The sequence below is a fragment of the Odocoileus virginianus genome, chromosome 5 (assembly GCF_023699985.2).
Source record: "Odocoileus virginianus isolate 20LAN1187 ecotype Illinois chromosome 5, Ovbor_1.2, whole genome shotgun sequence".
Lineage (NCBI taxonomy): Eukaryota > Metazoa > Chordata > Mammalia > Artiodactyla > Cervidae > Odocoileus > Odocoileus virginianus.
In genome coordinates, this window is record NC_069678.1 from 73,039,632 (window position 1) to 73,059,019 (window position 19,388).

A 19,388-nucleotide genomic window follows, 5' to 3' on the forward strand; every position below is an offset into this window, starting at 1 on the left:
TCAGGAAGCAAATGAAAGCAAAAATGATCTTCTCACAAGTGTATTTTATGTTATTTTGCACAGACTATAGATTTTTCTGTTGGATGGATCTTTCCAAAGAACTATTTTTCTCTGTTATAAAGCATGTCAAGTATGTTAAAGATATTTTCAGAGAAAACTTCATTTTGACAGTAAGACTTTGACTCTAGTGATGCAGGACTAAGTTTAGATTCAACTTTGTAGAAAATGGTTGTTATTATCATTCCTTTATTATTATTATTATCAATAATACAGGTACAAAAATAAGAATGGCATCAGGTAACATAATATACTACAGTCTTAAAGTGATTCAGTGTCATTATACCATGAAATCTTAAATGACTTTGCAAACCATTATTTTTTCACTCACGTGGGCATTACTGGCAACTGCAATAGTGCCAATTGACTGAAGAGTGAGTCACTAACTTACCTTCAGCCTAGTCGTTAGCTTTCTCTGAGTCAAAAGAAAACACAATTAACCAAGTAAGGCTTTGGTCACAAGATAATAGGTTTTGGTTTTCTAAATAGTAGGTTGTCTAGATTTGGTAGATAGAGCGTTAGAAAGTATGTGAACACATTCAAATGGGGAAAAGAGGAAATTACTCAGGGGTTGCCAAGCAGTCATTGTCTCTTTCTTATTTTGTATGAGAATACAATTATAAAAACACAAGAAATGGACTGGATTTACCTTAGGGGAAAAAAAAGCCCAGTTGTCTTATTTACCACTTATGGCACACACGTATGTTCATTAATCAGACACAGGTTTAATTGTAGTGCATCAGGTGAAGAAAACAGGGATATGTTCAAAATGCTGCAGATTTGTAGGAGTCAGCCTACAATTAGGAAAGTCCTCCCTTATCAAAACAAAACAAAACAATACAAAAGATAAACTGAACAAGAGAGCAACTATATGACTATCCTATATTCTTCCACCGTCCCTTGGTTTTCCTTCTCTTTGCTTCCTGAATGAAGTACCCCGAGACACCGTCATTCCTCTTGAAAGTATTGATCCAAGTTTAGACAGATTTTCCCCTTCTGTTTATGAGACAGTTCCTTGTATGTAGAAATACCCAATCATTCCTCTATTTAGTAGGCACTCAAATATTTGCATCCTTTTTATTTTAGCATGATTAACCAGACATTTTCAAAAACATTTTTAAAAAAAGAAAAATTACCACCCCTTCCCCCAAATGTATACAGCATTAAAATATTTGACTTGAAAATTCCAACAAAAGCAACAAAACTGGCCCCCTTTCCTAAAGTAACAGTTTAGCCCTTTCAGTGGACCCAAGTGTACTTATAGTTTCCCTTAGGTATAACCTTCTTTCCTACCACATAACATCTTGAGAAGCTTGCCTTTGTTCCTATGCAAATTATCAAAATCCTTGGTGTCTCTGGTTCAATCCTGCCAGAAGAACTTGGTTCAGGTCCCTGATCTAAGAGATACGCTGATTCGGATGATTACAAAGATGGTAGTAATCCTAATGAATGATCTAGGCCAAAGATTCCCAATCTTTTCACAAAACTTCATGGATACCCTCTCAATATGGTATATTTTTTGTAAATCAGAAATTACCAGATTATCTGGTCTGTTGATTTTAGAAATCCTTATGATGTATCATCTGTTAATCTGAGCTGCTTATTAGCATGTTGAAACCTGGTACTTTGACTCAGCCAAAAGCAAACAACTTTATCTCATTATTAGTCTGGCTTTATTTTAGGTAAATGTGCCATTTCCACTGTGATATTTTTAAATACATAAAATAGTTCCCTTTATAATTTTTGTGGGCTCTTATGTATCTTAGGATCACACGAGGGGAATCATTAATACAGAAATTTGTAGACCTTTTTAAATAAAGCTAGTTAGCCCTCCCACCAACCTTTGGAACAATGTATAAAATTCTCAGCTATGTCCCCATTGTCACCACACCGTGGCAGTGATTTTGCCAAGATATCCTATTAGAGATCCACAGTTTAACCATTCAACAACCACTTGAGAGCCTGAGTGTCAGGCCTTATGCTGGATGATGGAACTGCAACAACAAAGACCCGGTACCCAACTCTGGTTGCTCAGATTTTAAAGAAGGAGACAAACTGTTATTAATGTGATGTGACCAGATAAGCATGAAGTACTATGGGAGGACTCCTAGCTTCAGTGATACCCATGCTTAAACCTAGAGGGAAAAGGAAAGCCAGACAAAATACAGGGAGCAGTGTACCAGTGAGGATAGCTCTATGCTCACATCTAGAGGCAACAGGTGGGGAACTGCAAATGGTTTAGCAGCCTGAGATAGCACATGCAAAAACATAGCAACAGATGGAGCTAGACAGGCCACAAAATAAAGGACCTTAGTAAACCTGGACCTGGTCCTGAGCAAGATGGCAAGCATAGGTTTTAAGCATGAGAGCAGCAGTGCTTTAGAACAATGCACTTGACAACAGTGCGCCTGATAGACTAGAGGGTCATCTGAGAGGACAGCAATGTCTTAGCTCTGTAGTTACCTCCAGGATCTATTAAATTTTGTGTTTATCCAGCCACAGAGAAATGGGAAATTCCATTTGCTTCCCAGGGTTGGTATTTTTGTTTGTGTGGTTTTTTTTTTTTTTTTAATGCCCAATAACCCTATTTCATTTTCTTTGACATATATTAATATTTTTGAGCTCTCAAGTATAAGGCTCTCTGTTGCTCCACATTATTGTTTGGATGGTAAGCCTACTCATTGGGTCATAGGCACAATCTGAGTATTGCCAAGCAAACTGGAAGGCTGTCCCATGGACTCATAAGTTTCTTACAAGACTTCACGTTGGGCTAACTTTTTTTTTTTTTTTTACATTGGGCTGACATTTTAAACCACAATGCTTGGTCTACTTATTACTGTCCTCAAATTCTAGGTTTGCCAGCCCAGCTTCTACTAACCCAGAGTGTTCCTGAGTCCTTGCTTCCACATTACCAGTTGCAGAGTAGGTTATGTTTGCATTTGAGTATCATCAGTAGAAGCTACCTTTTTTATCTTTCTTTCTACTTCTAGACTAGAGTCTAAGGGTGGAGGTATGTGAAGGAAAGTTGCCTGGCTCAAAATAGCCTGGAGTTTAAAAAAAAAAGCCAGGAGTTAAAACTCCCTTCCCGGTCCTCCCCACCATTCTATACAAAACAAAAAACTCTCTCACCCAAAGGAAAAAAAATGTACTTTAAGGTTGATTACACCCAGCTCCCAGCCGGTCCAGCCTCTGGTCGATCTCCAGAATTCCTTACCCCAGACGTTTAACAGAGAACTACTCCGAACAATCTTGGAGAACACGCCCCCTTAAGACAGTATATTTCCACATATATGCCTATATATACTTACTCTTTTCTTAGGTGAGTGCAGCTGCTCGCTAATCTGACTGCTGCCCCTTCTCACCTCATTAAAGGTGATCTGTTCCTATAAAGTGCCAGTCTCCTCCTTTTTCTGAACCTCGCCTTCTCTAGTTCCCTTACCCTACAGTATGTACAGAGACAAAAGATTGAGTTAGTGGGAAACGCAGCCTTCTGTGAGAAGCTAGATTGTTCAATTAGTATAGATTTTCTGACTCTTTGCAATAATTAAACTCTGAAGTGTTGTTTGTATACCTTCTCTGAAATGTATAATTGTTGAAGTCAACTTTACATATGTCACTATTAAGTATTCTCTTCCTGTGATGTTAATGAATTATCTGTTTAGAGCAGGTGTTCTTGACCTTTTTCATGCCATGGACCTTTTGGATAATCTGGTGAAGTCTATGGACTGACTTTCCTCAGAATAATGTTTTCACATGCATAAAACCAAGCATAAAGGATTGCAAAGAAAACTAATCATATTAACATACAATTAAGTTATTTTCAAAAATTTTCGATTATGTACTTCTTTATTAACACATAAAATAAGGCCTAGCGGTGGTTCTAAAACTACTGGAATTTCAAAGCAATTTCAAATTTTATTTTTAAATCTCTGCAACAATTATAACATATAAATGTCTGATTTCTATTGGTGATAAAGTCACAGGAACTACTCACAGTACTATCAATCGTTGACTGTTCATAATTAAAGGACATGCTATGTTTCAGTTAGAAGTTAGTGAAAATATTTAACTTTTTTTCTCTTCCAAGTTACTGAATCTCTGGTTTGGGGGTTGAGTAATTTTACTTTGTTATTTTGAGAGTATAATATTTTTATTTGTTTGTTCACTTCTAAATGATTTGGGCTTATTTTACTATTACGAATGTTTTGTATACTTGACTTGTTTTGCAACATTGTAGCAATAATTGAAGGCTTGGGTGGAAAGAAATCAGCAACTGATTAGAAATGAAAGTTTTCAACAAAAACTCTTGAAAATGTTACCTTAAGAGATACCATCATGCAGTCATTATTGGAGCCTCACATCTGAAAATTTCATAATGCTTAAGTATGGATGTGCCAAATAAAATTTGGTTCAGCTGCACTGAGAAATATTATAATGCTATTTTGTAAAACTGTCTACTTAGATATTTCATGAAGAAGTTTGTATATTGACTCCCCGTGACTTTTGCAAAGCCCTTTAGAGTACTCTCACTGTCACCTTTAAATGTGTCTTTACAGCATCCTTCTGGGAAAGCAGGATGGGGTTTACCATCTCCATGTTAGAATTGAGGAAACAGAGTCTCAGTGAGGAAAGGCATGCAGCCAGGACTCTCAGAGTTGCGGAAGGCACAGTGATAGATGCTGAAGCAGGGATTGAGCCTCACCTCTAGGCAGGTCTGAAGTCGATGTGACAGGTGCCGGGGTCAATCTAGTTGTGCTGCCCACTTACTATTGACCAACCCTGAGCTGCACCCTGGACTACAAAGTAGTCCCTGCCCTCAAGCAGATCTCTTTGTATATATAAACAAGCCATTCAGAAACAATATTGTACTCTCCCAGGGTGCAGAACACCTTCACGTATGCACACTTACTTTGTTCTAACCACAAAATTCTGAGGTAAGTATTCTTATCTCCATTCTCCAGATCAGGAAACAGAGAGACTGTGACTTGCCGCCTTAAATTAGGTAGGTATTAATTTGGCAGAATCAGAATAAAAGCCCAGGTTTGTCTGACAAGCTGAGATTTGCTGATCTTATGGGCAGAGGATCTCCGCCAGCCATAGCCGAGGTCAGATAGAGCCCTAGACCTTGAGGAGTATAAGGAAAGGCAGATCTGAGAACGGGGGGAGAGTTGGAGAAGGCTTCATGGAATGAGATTATTGCCTGGTTCTGGACAAGAAAGATGGATTTAGAAAGGTGGATGGAGCCAGCAGAAATCACTCTAAGCAAGTGACAAGCTACTACTGGGAGAGATGTGTTTGATCCATGCCACAAAGGATTCAAATTCAGCATAAAGAAACCCATAAGTCAATAAGAAAAAGATAAGCCACCTATAGAAAAATGGACAACAGGTAGGAAAAAGCCTTTCACCAGGGAAGAAATCCACATGACCAATACATTTTAAGAGGGCAACATAACAGCATGGGCTGGGGCAGGGCTTTTCAAATTGAATATGCATTTGAACCTCCTAAAGCTCTTGTTAAAATGCAGGTTCTGGCTTGGTGGGCCTAGATGAGATTCCATCTCTCACAGATGATGAGGTCCTGCTGGTCCGAGGACCATACTTTTGAGAAGTGAGGGGATAGGTAGAGGTACTGTGTGAAATTTTCAGACACCCATGTCTATAATGCAGCTATGCCTCCTTTCAACTGTGAACCTTGGGCAAGTAACAATGTTTCTGTGCCTCAATTTCCTTATCTGTGAAATGGAGATAGTAACAGCCTCCATCACTTGTAGTTGGGAGGACTAAGTGGGTTAACATACGTAACACATACAGTGCAGCATGTGACAAAGCAAATGGTCAATAAATGTTAGCAATTGGTGGTGGCCGTAGGAGTTACTAGAGAAACGCAAACTAGACCAAAGTGAGACACCATTTCACACCCACCAGAGGAAGATGGATGTCAGAATGTCTGACACTTTCAAGACTGAGGAGACAAACTCTCGTCACTGCTAATGGGGGTGCAAACCAGTACAGCCTCCTGGAAGAGTGGTTGGGCAATATCTGATGAAGTTGGGGGGCCCCTGCAGTGTGATTCTGGAGAAGGCAATGCCAACCCACTCCAGTGTTCTTGCCTGGAAAATCCCAGGGATGGCGGAGCCTGGTGGGCTGCTGCCTATGGGGTCGCACAGAGCCGGACACGACTGAAGCAACTTAGCAGCAGCAGCAGTGTGATTCTAGATGTATGTGTATGTATATTTCTAGAGAGTGGATAAAACCTAGCCACTGGAAGCATACACGGCATGTTCAGGAAACTGGTTGGCTCTGGGGAGGGAGAGAAGGAATAATACAACTGGGTAAAAAAAGAGGACTACCTGTGGTGTTGGAGAAGACTCTTGAGAATCCCTTGGACTGCAAGGAGATCCAATCAGTCCATCCTAAAGGAGATCAGTCTTGGGTGTTCATTGGAAGGACTGATGTTGAAGCTGAAACTCCAATACTTTGGCCACCTGATGCGAAGAGCTGACTCATTGGAAAAGACCCTAATGCCAGGAAGGATTGGGGACAGGAGGAGAAGGGGACGACAGAGGATGAGATGGTTGGATGGCATCACCGACTCGATGGACATGGGTTTGGGTGGACTCTGGGAGTTGATGATGGACAGGGAGGCCTGGTGTGCTGTGGTTCATGGGGTTGCAAAGAGTAGGACATGACTGAGTGACTGAACTGACTGACTGACAGTTTTGCTATACTTGATGGAAAGATGACTAAATTTTAACATTTCTTACCTCTGGAAGGTGGGCTTCCCCGGTGGCTCAGATGGTCAAGAATCTGCCTGCAATGCGAGAAACCTGGGTTTGATCCCTGGGCCAGGAAGATCCTCTGGAGGAGGGCATGGCAACCCACTCCAGTATTCTTGCCTGGAGAATTCCATGGACAGAGGAGGCTGGCGGGCTTGAGTCCATGTGGTGGCAAAGAGTCAAACACGACTGAACAACTAAACACACAAACGTTTGTTTGTTACATTATTTATTTGTTACCTTATTCTTCCAAGTTTTTTGTATTTTCATACGTTTTTAAATTTTGTTTTTCAGGGAAAGAGAGGGGGAAGAAGGGAGACATTAGAGCAAGTGGACTGAGTGGGTCTGGTACAGTGTTGGGCATTGAGTGGGGAGGACAAAGAGATCCATCTACAGGGGCACCACCTTTCTTGAGGAATGAGGGGAAAAGAAGTTTAGAGAGACAGATGAGAAAGCTGAAACTCAGGTTAAGTGACCTACCATTTTAGTGGAAAATACATATTCTTTCCATATAGATTATGTATTTCATTGGACAAACATCAATGAAAATGTGACCCGTGCTCTTTAGCCACTGGAACCTTAATTCTGGGTCTTTCTGCCTGGATCTTCATGCAGCCGGGGGAGACCTGAGATCCTCCATCTCATCATTGATGTGGAGAAAAATCACACACTGAAAAATTCCTGGGTTCAACTTCCCTCTCAACCCCATACCGTGTGATTCAAGGCAGTTCCTCGCTCTCTGAACCTCAGGCTCTTCTGTAACATAGAGAATTCTGGCGTTGGAGCGTGGCTGTCAGTCTGCAGAGTGGGAAGAGGCCAGGTCAGAGCAGGGCCCTCCTGCCCTTTCCTCTTCTTGGGAGGCAGCCTGGGAGGAGCCTGCCCACAGGGAGGGTGCGGCCAGGAGAGGCCTCCTGTCATCCCACCTCCTGGCTGCCCCTGGTGACAGGCCAGGAACCTGCCTAGTTTTCTGCACTGCCTAGGGCCCGGAGACTGGAGCTGGGAGCCACAGACATGAACAAGATCTTCCCTCAGGTAAGAGCTGCCCTGAGATGGCTCCTGACCTGGGGTGGGTGTGCAAATCCTGGGCTAAGGGTGGGCAGTCAAGAGGGGAGACACTGAGGTGACTCGGGTCCCCCGCCACCCCGGAGGCTCTCTACCAGGTTGTAGGGAGACACAACAGGTGAACCAGGTACATGGTTCAGGTAGTGGGAGCTGGGAGGGGCCAGGAGGCCAGGGATGGAACGATCGACATTAAGGCGGGTGCCTGAAGGAGCTTGTCCAAGGGGGTACCCCTGAGCTGGTTTGAAGGGTGAATGTTTGCCAAATGGGCAGTGGAGGAAAAGGCTTTCCAGGCAAAGGGCATAGTACAGGCAGATGTGTGGGAACGTGAAGGAGACAGGAGTGTGGGGCATCCGAGTGGAGGGCCAGGGTTTCTCCCCAAGGCTCTTGGTGACGCTTCTGAAAAACTTTTCAGTCTAGCTCCCTGAGGCTGGACCTCCCCTCATCTCAGCCCACCCCACATTCTGTTCTCTTGGGCAGGGGGATGCCAATGGCAATGCTGCTGCTGGAAGCAAAGCCCTCCCTGGAGGGGAAGGTAAAGGCTGGGGGGCCTGGGGCCAGCCCCTCCCCTATACTCCCTTGATGCTGGGCTGTTGCTATGGAGACACAAAAGCAGCTCCCTAAGGCTCCCTCTGTCTCTCAGACCTCTGCCCTGTTGTTGATGTCATCCATTCCCAGGGTCCTGGCCATCCGTACTGACGGCCATTTGCTAAATGCATAAGCATATGTGAGCACGAACTGTGTGCTGCCCACCTCACAGACATACAGTGCCCCTCAAAACCCATAGAGGAAAGAGCTCTAGAGTCCAGTCCCTGACTCAAAGGGTGACCCAGGTGGGTCTCTTTACCTCTGAGGGATAAGGTGGGAGGGATCTCACATTTACTGAGTACCTGCTCTCGGCTGCTGGCTCACCAAGTGACCAGGACAGTGTGCTTTACTTCCGTGGAATAAAGAAGAAGAGAACACTTTTATTGAGCACCTGCTATGTGTCCAATCTTGACTCTCATTTGACCACTGAGGGGACAGACCCAGAGAGGTAGCTACTACTAATAACTATCAAGGATCAAGGCCCTATTGTGTGCCCAGCACCATGGGGCCTCTTCTATACCCAATGGTCAGCTCCAAGGGGGTCTCCTCTTAGGTGCAATAGCAGACGAGGCAGCTGAGGTGACGTGAGGTCGGGTGGTTCAGCCAAACTGGGATCCCGCACAGATGGGGGATGTGAGGCAGGGTTCAAGTTCGAATTAGGGTCCCTCAGCTTGCACAGCCCCAGAATCTTTTTTGCTACATGCTGGCGCTCATTTATTTCAAGCCTGCTTCATGAAGGGCCTGGTGTGGGAAAATGGCCTCCTTTTCCCATCTGTCCCCAGGGGGGTCAGCACTTAAGGGCTTTCAGGCTTTGAAGTGCAAACTTCACCTGGCCGTGGACCCCGAGACGCTCCTGTGACCCCTCCTGCCCAGCCTGTGCTGCGCAAATATTTGAGAAGCAGCTGCTTGGCCGACCTACCAGGACGCTTCTCCTTGCCAGCCTTCTCGCTGTCTCCCTGGTTACCCGAGTTTACAAGGGAGCCACCAACCAACGCTGCAGGGAATGTGGGCTTCAGATTTATGCTGCATCTCCTTCTATGTCTCCCTTCCCAAGGTACACCCACCCCGGGCTTCAGCCACACTTGCTGTCCCCCACATGCCATCAGGACCTCTACCCTCCTGCACCCTCTACCTGTCCCGCCTTCTCCTTGCACCTTCCCCTCACCCGCCCATGGAAATGCCATCCTCCTTTACACACCCAGGACACCTCCTTCACCACACTGGTCACCTGGCTGTGTGAGCTGCTGGGGTACAGGTACAGGTCTGACTGATGGACCAGCACAGAGCAGGCTGCTCTGAAAATGTCAGTGGACCGTGTGGAAGTGACCTGAACTGGCCTGAACTGGGTTCTTCCCTGGATCTCTAGGTCAGAACACTCACAAAGCACCTATTGTGTGCCTGCTGCTGGGCTGACCTCTGGAGACACATGCTCCTGCCCCTTCCCTCAGATAATAGTCCCTGGGGGACAGAGGAGTGCTCACGCTCTCCTTTTAACGTGTCCAGACCTTGTCTTCTAAGTGAACGACAAGCTTTTGGAGGCAAGGATCAGAGCTGTGATTGCTTTTACGTCCTCTACAGAGCAGGGTGTTAGTCGCTCAGCCATGTTCAACCCTTTGCAGCCCCATGGACTGTAGCCTGCCAGGATCCTCCATGCAGGATTACTGGAGTGGGTTGCCATTTCCTTCTCCAGGGGATCTTCCTGACCCAGGGATTGAACCTAGGTCTCCCATGTTGCAGGCAGATTCTTTACCATCTGAGCCACCAGGGAACTTAGTAGGTCCCCAATACAATTCTCTTTCATTATTTCACAAGCCAGAAAAATTCAGGAGCAAAGTCAGTTAAAGGCGTCACCGTCATTTCCAGATTGGCACACAGCAGATGCTCAGTAAAGACAAATAGTAGCTAGAACCTTTATAGCACTTACTATGCACCAACCCTGTTCTGATCCAGTACCTAGCTTAATCCTCTCGACAACTCTAATGTAGGCATTAGAGCCCCATTTCCCACATGAGGAAAGCAGGCACAGAGAATAAAGTGGCTTTTCAGTGTGGCCCAGCTGAAAAGTGTTGGAGCTGGGATTCCAACCAGCATCCTGGCAGGTTCCAGAATGAACAATCAGTTGACATCGTGGAAAGAGCACCAATTTTGGCAGCAGATAGATGTGGACTGATGTAACAGCTCCACACAAGGGGGCCTGGACTTTTCCTTCTCTGAGCTTCGGTTTCCTCATCTGTAAAATAAAGGTAGTCTTGAATAATGAAAATAATGGCTATGAAGGGCCTGCTTTGGTTTCTGCCCTGTGGCAGGAACTTAGTAAGCAGGTGTACATGTCTCCTTCCCTATCTCCTGAGGAGACAGACTCATGGAAGGACACAAGGTTAGGGTTAGGGGGTGGAGCAGAGACCTGGGACCCTCGTCCTGACTGCCACTCACCTGGATGTAGGCCAGGGCCAGGTGTTTGCTGGGGTGAGTCCACCGGCAGAGCCGAGAGCATCTCAGTGGGCTTGGGAGTGCCCTCCTCCAGGGAAGCCTGTCCTACCCCAGCACCCCAGTGAAGAGGGATCACTTGTAGGGTTCAGGGTGGGGGATCCCTGGGCCCCGGCACTGGCTGCTTCATCACTGGTTTCCCACCCCACACAGCGGACTGCAGCCCTTGCTGCTACTCACGCCGAGGGGCCTGCCTCTCAGCCTTCCTGATGCTCCTGCTGACAACTCTTGCAGCTCTGATCACCCTGGTCGCCATCCTTGGACCCCCATCTCGCACGCCAGGTCAGGGTGGGCAAGAGAGAGTGGGTCAGATTTGTTGGGAGGGTAGAGGGAGCACAGAGTGATGGGGGAAACTGATCCTGCCTGGCTTCTCCACAAAGTGACTTTTGAACAGTTCCTTAGGGCGCATGTACAGATATACACTGACCCTGACATGCGCACATCTCTAAGCTTCCATCTGCACATCTGTAGCCTGAGCTATTGAAGTGGACCCAGCTATGATGCCACCTCCTCCAGGAAGTCTTCCCCTGCCTGCCTTGTTTAGGAGCCTTGTTTCAGCTCCCATTACTCTCACACTTCTTCTCCCCCAGGCCCTATCACCCAGAGTGATGTTGTCCTGTGTGTCTGTCTCCACCACAAAGGACAGGGACCTGTCCAGTGCAGCCCTGAGGCCAGGGCTTCAGCAGTGAGCACCAACACAAAACATGACTTCATGGAGCTAACAGTTTGCAGAGTGACAAGGAGGTTAACCAATAAGCACTTTAAGGCAGGCTTAGTGGGAGCTCTGAGAGTCAGGAGCAAGGCTCTGGCCAGTTCAGGGGTCAGGATGGGCACCTTGAGAAGTTAAAGGCACTGAAGCATGAAGGGAAAGCAGGACTGGTTGGTGGAGGGGGTGGCGGGAAAAGCATCCAGGCACAGGGAACAGCATGTGTGGAGCCCTTGGGGTGGGAGGAAATATGAGGAGAAGGTCAGTGGACTCGATGGACAGGGCAGCAGGTAGGGCCAGGGGCCCAGGGCCCAGCGCCTCGAAGGCTGCACTGGGGAAGGAGGTCACCATCTAGAGAGCCATGGGAAGGAATTAAGCCAGGGGTGGAATGTCACCAGACCTACCTTTCTGAGAGATGTCCGTTGCCTAGCAGGAGGTGCTAAGGGGACACAGTGAGTGTAGAGGTAGAATCCACGGCATCCTCGTGCCTGTGCATGGACACTGCGGGTAGATGTGAACACATGCAGAGTTGCCTCCATGCATGCACCTGTGTGCCTGTGTGTACATGTGTGTAAGCATCTGTGTGTGTGCACATGCTTTTATGTGCAGGAACATATCTGTGTGTGTGTTTGCCCTTGTGTGTGCATGTCTGTGTTTGCTCAAGTATGTCCAAGCGTGTATGTCTGTGAGCAGTTGGGTGTGTGTTACAATGTGTCTCTGAGAGCCAGCCCCTCACACCAGCTGAGGCTATTCCAGGAGATGAGATGCAACCCACATAAACTCGCCCCCACCTCCAACCTGCACACATGTGTGTGTGCGTGCACAGCCTGCAAAGTTGGACCTCCCAGCTCCTCTGTCAGTTTCTTTTTCTCCCCTAATTCTTCGGAGCAGCCCCAGGGCTGGGTGCTCCACGAAGTGGGACAGAGGGAAGACTCTCCAAGGGACAGACGCTCAGATGGTCCCCACCACTCCTGGGCACTGCAGAGGCAGCCCGACCTCAGGAAAGACAGAGGCAGCAGCCTGGTTATTAGCTGTGTGGCCAGGCCTCTTGAACCTCACCGAGTCTTACTTTTCTTATCTATAAAATGAGGCTAACGATGACACATTGCATGAGGATTCAGGGAAACAACAGAATAAAAATGGGAAGGTGTTTGCAGCCTGTCAAGCTGTCCCAGACATAAGGACTGTGGCATAAGGGTCGCTAGCTGGCCCCGGATGTTGCCTCTGACACCCTCACCTGCACCAGGAGCCCTGCCGTGAGAACCGCGTCCCTGACCCTAGGCCTGTCCCGGGGAGCTTCCCGCGAGGTGGTTGTTCAATAGACATGGGAACCATGATTTTCTCTGCACTCTCTCTAGGGTTACGCACACAGAGGCTTTTATGTAATCTCCCCAGCAGCCCCACGGGGTGTGTGCCATGCTCCCCACTTTGCAGACAAGGAACCTGAGGTGCAGAGAGGTCAGGTCACACGCCCATAGTCACACAGCCAGCACAGTCACACAGTGGTTGAACTGGGGCGTGCACACCATCTTCAATGCCAAGTTCAGTGTCCTCCCCGTGGCCCCAGCCCCTCGCTCCAGCTCAGGTGGGGCTCAGGGGGGAGAACTTGGTGATGCCCTTGTGAATACCACCCTTGACCCTTCCGGGGCTTGCCCTGCCCACCCAGGGGCCCAGGCCTGCGTGACGCAGATGAATAGGACAGGCTTCCTGTGCAACGACAGGAGCAGCTGCATCCCGGCCAGCAGGGTCTGTGACGGCGTCCGGACCTGTGCCCACGGCGAGGACGAGGAGGAGGCCTTGTGCCGTGAGTACCTACGCCAGGGCCCCTCGGGAATTGCCCCCAACTCCAGCTCTCCCTGCAGCCAGACTGAAGCTCGACCACCCTGAACGTACCAGGCACCTTTGCATGCTTCTATGCCTTTGCTTCTCCCACCCTGTCCCAGTCACACGCACACACATATGCCCACCAAGGGAATGCCTCCATTCTGGGCCTGGAGAAATTTTATGCAACCCTCATGGCAGAGTTCAAGCGTTACCTCCTCTACGAAGCCTTCTCTGACTCCCAAACTAGATGACGTTCCCTTTACTGGGTTCTCATAGCCCCTGTGCTTACCTGTGTCCCAGCCCCAGTCGCCTTGATTTCAGTCTCATCTGGCATGTTTGCCACCCCCATCAGACTGTGAACTCCTCTGAGGCAAACCTAGTCTGCTTGATCTTGGGGCCCAGGGCCTGGCACAGGGCTCTGCACAGAGAAGTATCTGGAATGATGTGTTGAATAAATGATGAAATTAGTGAATCAACCAAGGAATGAATGAGAAGGTCTAATCCCAGACCTTAGACCTGACAGTTCTCAAGAGAGAGGAGCGTGGCAGTTGCCACAGAGGAGGAAAAGAGATTGGTGAGTTACAGTGGGTGGGGTGGGGTAGCTTATGAGGGGAGGGTCATTGCATCATGAGCCCTCAAGACCAGAAGAGATCTTAAATTCATCTAGCCCATTTTCCATCTCATGCCCCAATCCCCTCTGCCATCCATCCTCTGCTTGCACACTCCCAGGATAGAAGCTCACTACAGCTTGAGGCAGCTGCTCCTATCACTCTGGTTTTCCCATGGGGATGTACAGAGTTTAGGGCTACCTCCCAATAGCACCCTTGACTAGTTCCAACTCTAACCCCTCATCAACCCCTGCCCTCCAAGATCCACATGTCAATCTGTTTCCCGTGATGGTGGCACTGCGTGGATTGGAGATTGCTTTGTTGTCTCACATGAGTCTACTCTTCCCTGAACTACCCTTTGAACTCCCAGTCACCCTGTTGTGATTGGTCTTTCCCACTCCACCAGCATCCACAGAACACAAACCAACTGCCATGTCCCTCTCCTTGTACTAGCTTCAGAAGCATCTGTGACACTTCTGGCTGGCTCTGGCCAGTCCAAGGAACAAAGACTTTTCCCCTCCTAAGTCTGGGTTATATCTCTAGTGATGTGGCCTGAGTTAGTGTTAATTTTTGGTAGCCCTGTCACACTGCTCTCTAACACAGAACTCACTTTCAAGAAGGGTTCTCTGATTCCCTCTCACAAAACATGTGAACCCACATCCCCTGAATTCCGGGACCCAAGTGCAAGACTTCACATTTGTTCTTTTTAAAAATTATTTATTTTATTTCTTTATGGCTGTGTTGGGTCTTCACTGCTGGTATGGCTTTCTTCTAGTTGCAAAGAGCAGAAGCTACTCTCTAATTGCAAAGAGCAGAAGCTACTCTCTAGTTGCAGTGCTCGGACTTTTCATTGCAGTGGTTTCTCTTGCTGTGGAGCATGGATTCTAAGTGCAGGGGCTTCAGTAGTTGCAGCACATGGGCTCAGTAGCTGTGGCTCTTGGACTCTAGAGCACCGGCTCAATAGTTGTGGCTCACAGGCATAGTTGCTCCATGGGATGTAAAATCTTCCCAGATCAGGGATTGAATCCATGTCTCCTGCATTGGCAGGTGATTTCTTTACTGGTTAGCCATCAGGGAAACCCCACATTTATTCTTGTTGTGTTCCAGTGGAGGAAGCTTCCTGGAGGTGAAGGAACTTGAACCTGGACTTGCAGGTGGGATGGTTCTGGACAGGTGTCGAGAAGGACATTTCTGGAGGGAGGAGCAGAGTAAGACATGGTGTGGATGGGAAGGAGCAAGAGCTGAGTAGGAGTGAGGAAGGGAGAAGCAGCTCTGGGCATCCTGTTGGATAAACAGGGCAAGAACCCGCATCTCCCCTTGACTGACCTCCTCCCCAGGAGACCTTCTCCTTGTGCCCTTCCTGGATGCTCAGTGACCCCGGGTTTACCAGCTGCCAGGGTGGTCAGGACAATCCCCCTCCATTTAGCCGTGAGACACCTGCAGCCTGAATGTACCTGAACGGCAGCCAAATGTGGACTTGCTCCTGCCTCACCTCTCCCTCTGCAGGAACTGTGCCCCGGAGCCTCCCTGGCTTTCTCGTGGCTCACTGCGGAGACCCTGCTTCCTGGATCTACTCAGACCAAATGTGTGACGGGATCAACAACTGTGGGGACTGCTCAGATGAACTGAGCCCAGGTGGGGGTCTGGGCACAGGCTGGGCTGGGCAATTGGCCAGGCAGCAGCCAGAGGGCAGAAGTTAGCCAGAGAATCTCTGAGGTTCCCCCTGCGTCCCCTATTGGCATTCTAGGAAGAAGTTTTCCACTTCTGCCTAAATGCCTCAAGTGGCAGGGTGTTCATTACCACTACAAGTGGTTCCTTCTGGAGGGTTATTCTTCTGTGGTGGGAAACTTACTTTCAAGGTCTCAAATGAGGAAGCCAGGGAGCCCAGAGGGCAGTCACAAGAAGAGTATGTACATGGCCCAACTGGGGTTTGAACCTGGGCTTCCCTCATCTCCTCTGCACCACCCAACAATCCTGTGAGGAAAAGCAGGGCAGGAATCACTGGCCCCCATTTACATGTAGGTAAACTGAGGCTGGAGGGGAGAAGTGACTTAGTAAAATGAGTGATAAAGAGGGAGCTTGGGTATAAACCCAGGTCTCCCAACTCTAAGATTTGAGTTCTTTCACTGCCCCAGAGTTTGCTCCCAATCTCTTCCCTGGCATTCAACCCACTAATATGTTCTGAGCACTGTTGGGTGGGGGGCTGGCCTGGTGCCAGGTCCTGCTGGGAGACAGCCAGGGGTCAAACATATGTCCTATCCCCAGGACTTACATCATGCTAGTGACCAAAGGTAGTGCCAGGAGTCCTGGAGAGGTTTTTGTTGGGGAGAAGGGGAGAAGAAATCATCAAGGGAGATTTCTCAGAAGAGGCTGTAATCAAACAGGCCTTAAAAAATGGACAGGGTTTCACCAGGTAGACGCTGGGTGTGCAGCAGGGGATGCTGGAGACCCAGGGTCCAGGGTAAAGGAGGGAGGCCTGCAAGGTTCCCTCAGGGAGTCATAAGTGGGCTGGTGGGACCAAATTTAGGGTGAGAGAGGAGGATGGGAGATGACATGCACCCAATAATATTTGAAAACTGACTGTGGGCCTGGCACTTGGCCTATCTTTCTTAGTAACAACCTTGAGCAGATGAGGAAACTGAGGCTCAGACAGGTTGAGAGACTTGCTTGAGGTCACACATAAAGTCACACAGAAGTTTATCTCTTCTGGATGGCACATATACGATATATATGCCACTTCCTGGTGCTTTGGTACCTACAGCAGATACTGCTAGGCTTGAATACAGCCTCAGTGTTTTTCCCAGCTCAATAATCCTAGTGGGGCCTACTGATGGATCACATGAGATGCACATGAGACAGGGTACCTGTCACCCTGCCACAAGGAAGCCACCCCAGGAGGCTCTGAGCTGAGTTGGGGAGTCTAGATCCTCTCTTCTGCAGGAAATAAGGAATACAGTCAACCTGTGTCAGACAGAGTGGGGCTGTGGGGGCTATGGCCAGTTGCAGGGCTAAGGAGTGCCCTGGTACATGGGGCATTCCAGTTGTTCTTCTGTCTTCCCAGTGACTACCTGCCCGCCCTGCGGCCCTGGGTGGTGGCCCTGCCCCTCGACTGTCTTCAAATACTGCAGCTGTATCCCCAGGAGCCTCTGCCGGGATCATGTGCAGCATTGCTCCGACTGGTCCGATGAGTACTCCTGTCCTGGCCCTTGACTGAGTCACCCAGGCCAGAGTGGAATGCCGGCTGGAATGGTATTGATAACCCTTCACATGTGTTATGAATCCAAGAGCAGAAAGGAGTCTTTGAGATTACATAGAGGAATCTATACACCATTGTCTCTGAATAGGAATTGCCTCTCCTGCTTTCAAGTTTTTCAACCTCTGCTTGAATTCTTCCAGGGATGGGGGGCTCATTACCATATTAGCCAACTCCTAACAAAGATGAGGGAAATCTGCTTCTATGATTTGAGGCCTGCCTCTGGTGACACACAGAGGAAATCTGCTCCTTTGCTCCAAGACAGGCTTATAGATATTGACCTTGTCACTCCTTGGAGAAAAAATAAGTTTTGGGCTTGAACACCAAGCTGAGAAGTTTAGCCCTTCTGGATGGCACATATATAATATATATGCCACTTCCTGCCCCTATGGTACCTAAGGCACATGTTGCTAGGTTTGGATATAGCCTCAGTGTTTTTCCCAGCTCAATACTCCTAGTGGGGCCCACTGATGGATCACATGAGATGTACATGAGGCAGGGTATTTGTCACCCTGCCACAAGGAAACCATCCCCAGGAGGCTCTGAGCTATAGGAAGAACAGCTTGAGGAGTCCCTCCTCAACCCCTTCCATCCCCTCTCCTCTGAACGACTTCCACCCTCACCCCAAGACCACCTGCCCAACCAAACAGCCCAGGTTCCTTCAAGTAGGGATTGTATTTCAGTCCCAAAGCCTGAGTGAACCAGCTGTTTCTTGGCATATATTCCAGTTTTACAACACCCAGGCAGGCATGGATGGATATATCCATTAAACAGATGAGGAAACTGTGGCCCCCAGGATCGTACAGCAAAGTCAGGCTCAGAGGTGGGACTCAAACACGGTCCATGGTGTCCCAACCCCAAAGTCGTTTCTGCTACCAATGTGACCCTATCTTGACCGGGGTAAAGGCAGAGTCTCTGGGTTTAAAAATGTAGCTTGAGGGTCAGAAAGTGTCCCACCCTTATTCTGAAACATGGACTTGGAATCTGGCTAATAAGAGGGTTCCTGTTGATGGAGACATACATATCCCTGTTAGAAATTAATATAATCAATTCTAGGTATCAGTCTCAGAGAAGGCAATGGCAACCCATTCCAGTGTTCTCGCCTGGAAAATCCATTGGATGGAGACTGGTGGGCTGCAATCTATGGGGTTGCTATGAGTCAGGCACAGCTGAGCAGCTTCACTTTCACTTTTCACTTTCCTATATTGGAGAAGGCAATGGCAACCCACTCCAGAGTTCTTGCATGGAAAATCCCATGGACAGAGGAGCCTGGTGGGTTGCAGTCCATAGGGTTGCTATGAGTTGGACATGACTGAGCGACTTCACTTTCACTTTTCACTTTCCTGCATTGGAGAAGGAAATGGCAACCCACTCCAGTGTTCTTGCCTGGAGAATCCCTGGAACAGGGGAGCCTGGTGGGCTGCCGTGTATGGGGTCACAAAAAGTCAGACACGACTGAAGCGACTTAGCAGCAGCAGCAGCAGCAGCAGCATGTATCAGTCTCCTGTGAGTTTTGAATTAAAAATGGGCATCTGAGAGACAGATGAGCTCCAGTTTCTTTATTGCCACCTGAGTCAATTCATTTGCTTACTGAACAGTCTCTGTGTGCTTGTTCTGTGCCAAGCCCAGTGCCAGGCACCCAGAGGGGAACAGACAGCACTGGAGGAGAAGAAGGTGTCACGGAGGAGGCGTCTCACACTGGAAGGATGGGTGGGACGGCAGGAAGTGCTGGGCTGAGGGCACCAAGGAGGGGACTTGGAGAGCCAGGATGTAACTATGTTTCTGACTCAGGTGACCTGAGGGCCGGCTCGTGAAACAGGACGCCTCAGAGATCCCGCCCGAGCGAGGCCCAGCCCTGGGATCTGGCACCTTTGGCTGAGTTTCTTTCCAAGGGCAGCACAAATGGGGCACAGCCAGCATGCTCGGGGCATCCTCGGTTCCTAAGACTGATCCAGAGGAACTGACTGACCCCTGAGGAGGAAGAAATGAAAAATCACTTGGACAGAGTGCCAGGCAGGCTATAAACCA

The 19,388-nt window shown here is 48.2% G+C and overlaps 1 protein-coding gene across 1 annotated transcript; it reads left to right on the forward strand.

The window, feature by feature from the left end:
- The first annotated feature begins 7,751 nt into the window (after nt 1-7,751).
- Nucleotides 7,752-18,900, forward strand: LDLRAD1 (low density lipoprotein receptor class A domain containing 1). Its single transcript, XM_020871453.2, has 6 exons — nt 7,752-7,867; nt 8,375-8,429; nt 11,123-11,251; nt 13,342-13,479; nt 15,614-15,742; nt 17,169-18,900. The coding sequence occupies exons 1-6, from the start codon at nt 7,847-7,849 to the stop codon at nt 17,315-17,317; spliced, it is 621 nt and encodes a 206-aa protein (XP_020727112.2). The 5' UTR covers nt 7,752-7,846; the 3' UTR covers nt 17,318-18,900.
- Nucleotides 18,901-19,388: the final 488 nt, after the last annotated feature.